General features: G+C 32.1%; 1 protein-coding gene across 1 annotated transcript; it reads right to left on the bottom strand.

Annotated features, from left to right (window-relative positions):
* Nucleotides 1–9,630: 9,630 nt before the first annotated feature.
* On the bottom strand, nucleotides 9,631–11,029 carry LOC124918354 (L-ascorbate oxidase homolog). Its single transcript, XM_047458528.1, has 5 exons — nucleotides 10,930–11,029; nucleotides 10,505–10,853; nucleotides 10,057–10,422; nucleotides 9,902–9,980; nucleotides 9,631–9,834 (listed from the first exon to the last, which is right to left on the bottom strand). The coding sequence occupies exons 1-5, from the start codon at nucleotides 11,024–11,026 to the stop codon at nucleotides 9,631–9,633; spliced, it is 1,095 nt and encodes a 364-aa protein (XP_047314484.1). The 5' UTR covers nucleotides 11,027–11,029.
* Between the last annotated feature and the right edge of the window lie 362 nt (nucleotides 11,030–11,391).

The raw sequence follows: 11,391 nt of genomic DNA on the forward strand, positions 1-11,391 counted from the left end.
TTCAATTAAACCACAATCAAACCAACCACAATCAAACCAACCACAATCAAACCAAAATCAAACCAAAATCAAACCAAAACCTTAAATTAAACAAAAACTAATCTAAATCAAAATTCAATTAAACCAAAATAAAACCACAATCAAACTTCAATCAAACCAAAATCAAAATTCAAACATAAAATTCTAACATAAACTTCAATCATAATTCTAACCTAAATTTCAATTCACATATATAGAACTGTTAATATTTAAATTAATTTGACTAACCTTGAAGGAGATCCGAGGGCGAGAAAATAGCGGTTGAAGGTGGAGAAGACCGGCGACTGAAGGTGGAGAAGACCAATGACGGTGAAGGCTTGAAGGAGAAAGAAGGCGGCCGACGCGATCAGATGGTGGTCGATGTCAGATTGAAGTGCGACGTCGTCGTCTTCGGGCGGCGGCGATCTCTGATTGAAGGCGGCGCGGGCGGGCAGAAGAAAGCGGAAATAAGAATCGGGGAAGAAGAAAAGGGGAAAAAAGGGTTATATTTTTTTAATAAGTTAATTACCGAAAGGTTATTAAAGAACTTTCGGTTTTGATCAATGTAAAAACCAGAAGTTTTATTAAAACTCTCGGTTTTGATCAATGTAAAAACCGAAAGTTTTATTAAAACTCTCGGTTTTGATCAATGTAAAAACCGAAAGTTTTATTAAAACTCTCGGTTTTGATTTTCATATTTCCGAGAGATGTGAAATAAACTCTCGGTTTTTACATATATATAATTAAATTAAAATGGATAATCCTGAGAGGTTTTGGTATATCTGTCGGTTTTTATGGTTATTTCCGAAAGTTATATAATTAACTTTCGGTTTTACAACTTGACAAAATTTTAAATTAATTGGTTTATCACTTTCTAATAACCTTGAACAACATTAATTTAACACATTTTATATCCTTAAAACATTTCACAATCCATATGATCAAACATTACACAAATACATAGGATAATCAAACATAAACATTCATATACACTTCTCTATATAATCAAACACATTCATGAACATTTTAACATTAAACACAATCTCAATTTTTAAAATATAACACACACTTGATTATATTAGTTAGGAGTTTAGATTGGAAAGTAGAAAACCAATTAATTTAACAATTTGTGAAATGGTAATTCCGAAAGTTAATGGTATAACTTTCAGCTTTGATAGTTATTTCCGAAAGTTATACCATTAACTTTCGGAATTGACATTTCACAAATTGTTAAATTAATTGATTTTTAATCTTCAATGACCTTGAACATCATTAATTTAACAAATTTGATAACTTTAAAACATTACACAATCCATATGATAAAACTTTATACATATTTATGCGATCATCACAAACATACATATACACTTCTTTATATCATCAAACACAATCATAAACATTTTAACATTAAACACAATCTTAATTTTAAAAAAAACAACACACACTTGATTAGATTATTTAGGAGTCAAGATTTGTAGGTGAAAAACCAAATAATTTAATAAATTATGAAGTGGTAAAACCGAAAATTTATAAATAACTTTCGGTTTTGATGGTTATTTCCGAAAGTTTTGAATAAACCTCTCGGTCCTGACCTTAAACAGAATTTTTTTTGGAAGGGTCAAAATCGAAGGTTTATTTGAAAACCTTCGGTTTTGACCCTTCCCAACACTTAGATTTTTTTCTGAATTTTTAAAAACAAGGGTCAAAACCGAAGGTTTATTTGAAAACCTTCTGTTTTGACCCTTCCCAACACTTAGATTTTTTTCTGAATTTTTAAAAAACAATGGTCAAAACCGAAGGTTTTCAAATAAACCTTCGGTTTTGACCATGCCCAACACTTAGAATTTTTTTTGCTTTTGTTAAACAATGGTCAAAACTGAAGGTTTATTTGAAAACCTTCGGTTTTTACCCTTACCCATACTTAGAAATTTTTCTACTTTTTTTAAATAAGGGTCAAAACCGAAGGTTTATTTGAAAACCTTCGGTTTTTACCCTTACCCATACTTAGAAATTTTTCTTCTTTTTTTAAACAAGGGTCAAAACCGAAGGTTTATTTTGAAAACCTTCGGTTTTTACCCTTACCCATACTTAGAAATTTTTCTTCTTTTTTTAAATAAGGGTCAAAACCGAAGGTTTTCAAATGAACCTTCGGTTTTTACCCTTACCTAGAATTTTTTTCTTCTTTTTTTAAACAAAGGTCAAAACCGAAGGTTTTCAAATGAACCTTCAGTTTTGACCCTTACCCATACTTAGAATTTTTTTCTTCTTTTTTTAAACAAAGGTCAAAACCGAAGGTTTTCAAATGAACCTTCGGTTTTGACTCTTACCCATACTTAGAATTTTTTCTTCTTTTTTAAACAAAGGTCAAAACCGAAGGTTTATTTGAAAACCTTCGGTTTTTACCCTTACCCATACTTAGAAATTTTTTCTTTTTTTTAAACAAAGGTCAAAACCGAAGGTTTTCAAATGAACCTTCGGTTTTGACCTTTACCCATACTTATAATTTTTTTCTTCTTTTTTAAACAAAGGTCAAAACCGAAGGTTTATTTGAAAACCTTCGGTTTTTACCCTTACCCATACTTAGAAATTTTTTCTTTTTATTAAACAAAGGTCAAAACCGAAGGTTTTCAAATGAACCCTCGGTTTTGACCCTTACCCATACTTATAATTTTTTTCTTCTTTTTTTAAACAAAAGTCAAAATCGAAGGTTTTCAAATGAACCTTCGGTTTTAACCCTTACCGATACTTAGAATTTTTTCTTCTTTTTTTAAACAAAGGTCAAAACTGAAGGTTCATTTGAAAACCTTCGGTTTTGACCCTTCTGATTTTTTTAAACAAAGGTCAAAACCAAAGGTTTTCAAATAAACCTTCGGTTTTGAACCTACCCAACACTTAGAATTTAGGTCAAAAAACGAAGGTTTTCCAATAACCCTTAGCAATTACCCTATTTTTTGGCAATCTAATAAATAAAGGAAAATAATTCATAAACAACATTAATAAACCAAAACCAAAGAATAATAATAATAATTCATAATTATGATAAGAAAAACACACCAAAATGTCATCATTCGTACGGAAAAGATAATACATAATTAATCAAACAAATATAATCTAGAAATTAGTAGATGTGGGGGGAGGAGGGGGTGGTTGATTCTGCCTCTTCAACAATTCAATTTGTTGTTCGAGATTCTCCAATTTTTGCGCCATTTCAGCCCTGTCCACTTTAATTTCATTAAGCATTTGGCCTCTTTCCGCATCCCTCAATCGGATTTGTTCCAATTCCAGCGTCATTTTTCTCACCTCTTTCTCACGTGCCGCAGTTTTTGATTGTGCTAGCAAATTCTGGTATTGCCGGGACAGTTTCTCTGGTGTACGCTGAATACTCATCCATGACTCACCCATCCTAAATGCATTATATATATATATATATATCAAACATAATAACCAAAATATATCATTCATTTAAAAAATCTAACAAAATCATATATATTTAACAAACTAACCTAAATCTAATCTAAACAATAACAAATCTAAATCAAACTACCAAACAAATAATCTAAACTAACATAAATCTAGATAATATAAACTAAATGATAACAAATATAAATCTAATAATTAACAAAAACAAAAAAACAAATAAATCACGACAAAGAAGAACAAAAACAAAAAACAAATAAAAAATTAACCTGGAACGGAGAAGAAGAAGAGGAGCGTCGGAGGCGACTGCGGCGCGTGAGAGAGAAAAAGGAGAGAGGCGAATGAAAAAGAGAAGGGTTAGAGTTTGTATTTATAAAGGTATTTACCGAAGGTTTTTCAATAAACCTTCGGTTTTGACTATTCTCAAAACCGAAGGTTTATTAAAAAACCTTCGGTAATAAGAATCACGAGATTTAATTTTTTTTTGTCTTTTTTTGGATGAGTCAAAACCGAAGGTTTATAGGATAAACCTTCACAATTAACAATTTCAGGAAAAGGTAAAACCGAAAGTTCTTTAAACAACCTTCGCAATTAATCATTCTCCAACTTAAAATATTTTTTCAATTTTTTGGGATGAGTCAAATCCGACGGTTTAATGAAAAACCTTCGTATTTAAACATTTTAGGAAAGGTAAAACCGAAAGTTTTTAGAATAACCTTCACAATTAACCAACTCCCAACACTTAGATTTTTTTTTTTGATTTTTTGGGAATGTCAAAACCGAAAGTTCTTTGTAGAACTTTCGGTACTAATTAGTAAACCCGAAAGTTTTAGACCCCTCTCGGAATCTATTTTTAATAACAAAAGATCTGTTTCTCTCGGGATCAATTAGAAGAGTTTTATAAAACCTTCGGTAATACCTGTTAGTAAAGATAATTTTTTACTAGTGATTTATAAACATTTTTATATTATTTAAAAAATAAAAGAAATAAAAATTGCATAACTATCCGTTGAAGTTTACATATTCTAGTATATACTTCGGACTTGTTCTACTTAGTCCAAATAATTACCAAAAATATATTTAAGTTCCTTAAAATCATCAATAATTATTATTTTTTAAATAATTAAACTTTAATTAAAACCTTAATCAAATATGATCCTAGAAAACAAATCTATTAAAAGTAGTTTTTAAGAACTATTATCGAGTTATAAATAGCTCCTAATTTAATATACATTTTTTTTAAGATTGGTGAAGAAGTTGTCTACTCATGTGAGACAATCTAAAAACTTTATTTAAAATATAAAAAGAGGGGTGACATGAGAGAGAATATGGGAAGCTGGAAAAAGGATAAATGGCGAGGAGAGAAAAAAATGGTTGTTTTTTCAAATTCACTCCCTACTCATTTCTCATATAAAAATAGTGGAATAGCTGACCTAGTTACTGTTTAGATTATCTCCATGGCCAGTTAAAAGGGTATTGTTAGGATTGTGTAACGAGTGTTTTATAGTTCTTGATTTCAAGAATCGAGTTTTTAATCTCTAGGACCGGATGAGAAATATATAATCAAAGTGCAGAGGAAGGGTTTTGTGATGAAGAATTTGAGATGAGGAGAAAAGAAGAATCAAAGATGAGAAAAGAAATCATGTTGGTCTATACCAAACAGTCCAAAACAAATATTCAATACATAAAATAAAATAGGGGTGAAGACTTTCACAAGAAATTTGATATATTCATTATTCGATAGATCCTTGGAGAAGAAAGATCAGCCTTATATGGTTGTTGTCTTGCCCAGAATATTCAAGATTATTGTTGTAACAACATAACATAATTCAGTTTGTAAAATAACAGAAAAACAAAACAAAACAAAATATTAAAACAAAAACATAAATTTAGCCAAAGTGCACACTAGGACCGTGGAGGGTGCTGGAATTATATTGAGACCGTGACATTTATTTATGTACCGTAGTATTATCTCCCCCTTCAAAATTCGTCGCCTCGACGAAAAGACCGTGGCTTGGTCAGCCTCTAATTCGCATTCTGTCAACTTCAAAGAGAACTCTTTTCTCTTGTTGTTCGGTCGGATTTTTAGCATGTCCAACAAGTGTCGGAGTCTAGGACCGCAATTCTTTAAAAGTCTTCGGTAACATCTTTTCAATAGTGGAACTGGCTGGGACCTTGTCGTTTTTAGATTTGATGGATCAGTCGCCACTCCTTCAATCTGGGAAATCTCTGTGCACCCAAAGTCAAGTTTTCTGTTGTTGAGAGCTGACCTTTGTTGCTGCAATATCGTCAGGACCTGGAGCAGATATATAAAAAACTTCTTTCAGCTTTGATTATACTCTAGAGTGTCTTCAAACATCAAGCCCAGTCCTTTTTCGGACAAGCAATATAGGGGCAGCCAAACAACCATGACTTTTAATTACTTTTCTGGCTGGTGGTCGGTTTTTGGGTTGCTGGAATAGAGCATTGAAGCCTTCGATTATGTGCTAGAAATCTTCAAGAGTGTCTTCCGATGTCATTGCCGCGAGTGAACCAATTTGGCCTTCGTTCTTACTCTTTATTTTCACCATGGAAGCAACACTATATTTTTCCAAAGGCTTCTCCTGCTGGTCGTCTTGTATCATGTTGACCTGTTCCTGAGGCATACCCTGGAAGACTATCAATAAATTCAAAGAAATGGCGGGTTCATCCCCTACCTCAAGTAGTAAAGGTGGATCATCACAACCTAGTTCTTGAGTGGGTTCTTGGACGGGTTCTTAGACTTCTTGATGATTAGCCGAGACCATAAATAATTTGGATTTCTACCTATCGTTGGGCTCCCACTTTTCATTGCAAGTATAACATAGTCCATTCTTGGGGTCGGTTGTTCGGTTGGTGCTTGGCCAGGCCGTGTTAACAATTGATGACTTGGGCAACAACGATGATTCAGCGCTGTACAAGGGCCTTCTACTCATTAGGGATGCGTATATTGCTTCTTGGACAGTGCTGACCTACTTCAAGTTCATCAGTTGTCTCATGGGGGTGTCGTGTAGACCAAATCGCAACAAGAGATCTCTCTTGAATACATCCCACAACAAGACTTATTTATGGTTGCGGTTCTGCAAATATGAGTCATACCACATTCTCTCCTCATTTGAAAAGTGAATGCGGGCAATGTCCAGTTTCGTGGCATCATTCGTCTTGTCCACCCTAAAAAATTGCTCGACAGATATGACTCAGCCTTCCAAATTAGTCCCATCAAATTCCGGAAAATCAACTTTTGTGAGCCGAATTGGAGGAACGTAGTGTTGGCCATATTAGAAGGACCTGTTCGTAGGAGGACCGTAGCAAGAAGCATTAACATAAGGTCGGGTGCGGGAATCTTGGCCATTATTAGATGCACCAGTGTCAATGATTGCCCTTCTTTCTTCAGCGGCATTGAACCTTCTGTCCATTGAAGCTTGCATAACAGTCATTTGTTGGGACAAGCCTTCGATTAGGGTCTTTAGAGCATCCATCTCTATTTGCTATCGGATTTCTATCATTTGAGAATCGTCTTGCTCTGATACCAAGATGTTACGACTTGATTTGTAACGAGTGTTTTATAGTTCTTGATTTCAAGAATCGAGTTCTTGATCTCTAGGACCGGGTGAGAAATATATAATCAAATTACAGCAGAAGAGTTTTGTGATGAAGAATTTGAGATGAGGAGAAAAGAAGAATCAAAGATGAGAAAAATATCAAACAGTTCAAAATAAAGGTTCAATACATAAAATAAAATAGAGGTGAAGAACTTTCACAAGAAATTTGATATATTCATTATTCGATAGATCCTTGGGGAAGAGAGATCGGCCTTATATAGTTGTTGTCTAGCCCCAAAATATTCAGGATTATTGTTGTAACAACATAACATAATTCAATTTTGTAAAATAACAGAAAAGGAAAACAAAACGAAATATTAAAACAAAAACAGAATTTAGCCTAAGTGCACACTAGGACCGTGGAGGGTGCTGAAATTATATTGGGACCGTAACATTTATTTCTGTACCGTAACAAATTGTTACTGGGTCACCTCCGCTGCAACGAGATGAGATCAGTTGTCCCAAGAGGCTGTCCCACTTGTTGTCTTATTTATCAAAACGACATAGTTTTGATAAATGAGAGAAATAAATTATATTATCACATTATATTTTTATTCAATTTTTCAAATCAGATATTTCTTCTTACTTTTCTACCGCCCGACTCCTGTTCCAAAGTTGTCCACTACTGTTCCGTTGTTGCTGTCCACCAACCACCGTCGCCGTCCACCGAACGCTCAATCATCTAGCGACTACTGACTACTCATCCATGGTTACCTTCCTTCGACAAGTTGCTACTTATTTCATTCAACTGACCTTTTCAAATTAAGGTTCGTCCTAAGTTTTCTTCCCTCATTGTTACTTTCATTCGACGATAGTTGATATATTAGTAATCTAGGTTTAAAAATATTTCGCTTAGCTTGACTTAGACATTAAATTAGGGTTTATACTATTATGTTTGATGATGATATTAGGGAAAGTTGAGGGCGAACATTATAAGTTTGATATGAATCTTTGGTTAATGTAATTTGATATGAAGTTTATTTGAATATTTTGTTATTGTAATTTGATATGAAATAAAAATTTAGAATTAAATGCTTAATTTGACATAATCAGCTGTATCTTTAGTATGACTTTTTTAAATTTGTTTAGTGTTTTTAAATAATAATTGAATATGAAAAATTAGGTAATATTTTTATCACTTGAACCACCTTTTGTAATAAAGGTCATTAGACAACTCTTAGTTGGAATCCGATTACAATGACAGGGTTTGTTATTTAGCAAATAAAATCTTAAAAATAATAGAGGCAAAAAGCTTAAAATGAAAATGAATTCTTGTGTATAAAGGAAATCATACTTGAAAAATGATTATTAGGAAACTTGAGTTTTGATAAATGAGTTAGTTTTTAAAGAAAAATATTTTAAAGATAAATTAAAGGAAATTTAAGGGTTTTTTTTTTTTTTTTTGTTACGGGTGTTTCAGAATAATTTTTTTAATTATTTAAAAACCTTATTTGGTAATGATTTTGATAAAGTTTTTTAATAAATAAAAGTATTAATAATAGTGGTGAAGTAATTTTATTTTAAAAAGAAATAAAATTATTTAAATTAATAAATTAATTATATGATCATGAGATGGTGGATTATGAGATGGTGGATTATATGATCATGAGATGGTGGATAAAATAATGTTGATTTAATGAGATTTTTAGGTCCAATTATTATTTGAATTTAGAGTTGAGTTTTTTTTAATATTAGATGTGACTCGAATTTTGAATGGTACAATATTATATGATTCTACTCATCACAATTTTATTCATTAAAGTTTTTTCTATGAACATATTATTTTTGTTTTTCAGACTAATTTATCATAAATAAAGATTTTGACATTTAAATATTTAAGCATTTCTAATTGTGGAAGGTGATTTATATGACTATAAAAGTGGAGTGATAGAGGAAGAAATTTGAAAGAGAATGGAAGAGAAAATGATGTGTAACTAAACTATAAAAATGATAAATAGTAAGAAGGGAGATAAGAGAGAAATAATTTGTTAATTTTTCAACGAATCAAATTGCGCCACGTTATTTTCTCTCAACTACCTTCTCTTAATCATTCTGACTAAAAAAATATGTGAAAGATTTAAAAAAAAATGAAAATGATAGATTTAATATTTATTTTTCTAACATAATTTTTTTTATATGATTTATGATGGATATATTTTTGTTTTTTAAATTAAATAATTGTTTTTGAGAAATACGAGTTCAAAACATATAAGATGTGATTTATAGAAAGACATGAAAAAATAAAAAGAGAAAATTAATATATATTTTTAAATATGATAAATTAATAAAAAAAAAAAAAAGACTAATATTAGAACATATAACTAAAACTGAGATTGTAAGTTGATAAAAACAACCCACCAAATTTGAGTCTCAAACAAACAATTAAACTGAAAAAAAAAAATGAATAAGTATAAATTAAATTTGACAAATAATGAATAAATAATTAAGATGAAATTAATAATTTATGATCAACCAAACAACAAGTTCCACCATATCATTGTTCCTTATGTATCAACAAACAGATAACAATAATAATAATAATAAATAAAAACAGATTCAAATTAGAATGAAAGTCTTAAATATGGCTTCCAACGGCTTTACCACAGAGCATAACATTAGAAGGAATGTTGTATTCATTTCGAAGGCTTCGTTCGTTGCTAAAAACCCTAAGATATAGCTGCTGTCCCAAATACTGTCTTTCCCATTTCGCCGATCTCAAATTCCACATTCCTTGATTATCCAAGGATACCATTATTGCTGTCCAAGATTTCTGAAATACCTGTTTTCAAAAAAGTCCATTTAGTTGCAACTTCTCATCAAAGATCTAAACAGACTCACCAATTTACCTGTACAGTGTGTCGGGTTGTAGCATCCACCAGATTATAAGCTTGTCTACTGTCATTACTCCATTGTCCAGAACCATAGCTGCAATTCAATTGGGTTTAATCCAAGGCATCAATCAAATTTCAATCAAGAGAGATCCAACTTCTTATGTTCTTACCCAACAACCCAGAAATCATGACCATTAAGATGCCAAGATTGCAAGTTATCTTCATCGTTCTGGAAAACGATTTCAATAAAGTCATGGAGAGTTGTGTTCACAACTGAAGTTGACAAATTTGCAGGGCCATTGGATGGAACGCTTGGGATAGAATCCAATTGAAAGACTCCGGAGATATTAAAGTGGTCAGCAAGCTTCAGAGGAGTGTCGGGATTCACAAAGGAGACTCCGTTAACGGCATATCTTTGCTTCCCATTGATTACAGGTGCAGAATTGGCAAATACAAATCTCTTTGTAATTGGGATACTTCCGTAATGATACGAGCCTTGTGGATTAGGCCTTGCTGCATTTGATGTCAAATTCCACCTTTCCAAAAAAAAAGTCATCATAATCTGTACATGTATGATCTATGTAGTAATTTGTTGGTAGTTTCATAGTGTCATCATACCTGAAGGTTCTTGCTTGCTGTAATGACTGTTGAAATTGAAAGTCGGATGGAAGATCGGGAAGAGGTCCAGAAACGGGAACTTTGGAGTCTGAGTAATGCAAGATCGCGGTTGATGTATGGACCTCATTTGTGAAACGTGTAGATGCAACAATGTAGTAATCTTTAGGAGCTTGATCTAGAGTTACTAGAACAGCAAAAGATTGGCCAGCATGCACGTCCAGAGAATTGTACAAATTCTGAATAACATGAGATCCTTCAACCTCAACTAGCTTCATCATATGATTCTGAATCCTGAAGTTAAACGATGCTGATAGGCCAACATTTGAAATTCTGAACATATATGTCTTCCCTGAAAGAAAAAAGAACTTGTTTTACGATTTTCAAGATGATTTTTTTACTATTTTAAACGGAAGAACTGTAAAAACCTTGGTTCCCAGTGAAGGTCGAAGAATTCATCCCATTTATCAGGAGTCCATCGGGAAGGCCAAGTGATTCACCTGAATCTAATCTACTCTGCAGCATCTGTAATGAGAATAGGATCAATAAGGATTTCAAATGCAGCAATTCATAACACAAGTGTCAAAAAAATGCAATTTTAAACAAGGAAAACAACTTCAGGCCATGTTCGATTCAACGATCAAATTATTCAAATTATCCACTAAAATACCCGTAATCTCATTTTACCTAAATGACCTACATCTGACAAGGTTATTTGTGATGAAATGAGTCTTTACAATGAACAGACACATATATGCACTACTTTCACAGTTATACATGGAATGAAACAATAAGAATCAAATAAATTTTCAAATTGCAATCAAATCAAATAAGTATAAACTTATTGAGGATTTCCTTATCTTCAATCAATCCTCACTCCCATACTGAAT

Source organism: Impatiens glandulifera, unplaced genomic scaffold (assembly GCF_907164915.1).
Source record: "Impatiens glandulifera unplaced genomic scaffold, dImpGla2.1, whole genome shotgun sequence".
NCBI classification, from domain to species: domain Eukaryota; kingdom Viridiplantae; phylum Streptophyta; class Magnoliopsida; order Ericales; family Balsaminaceae; genus Impatiens; species Impatiens glandulifera.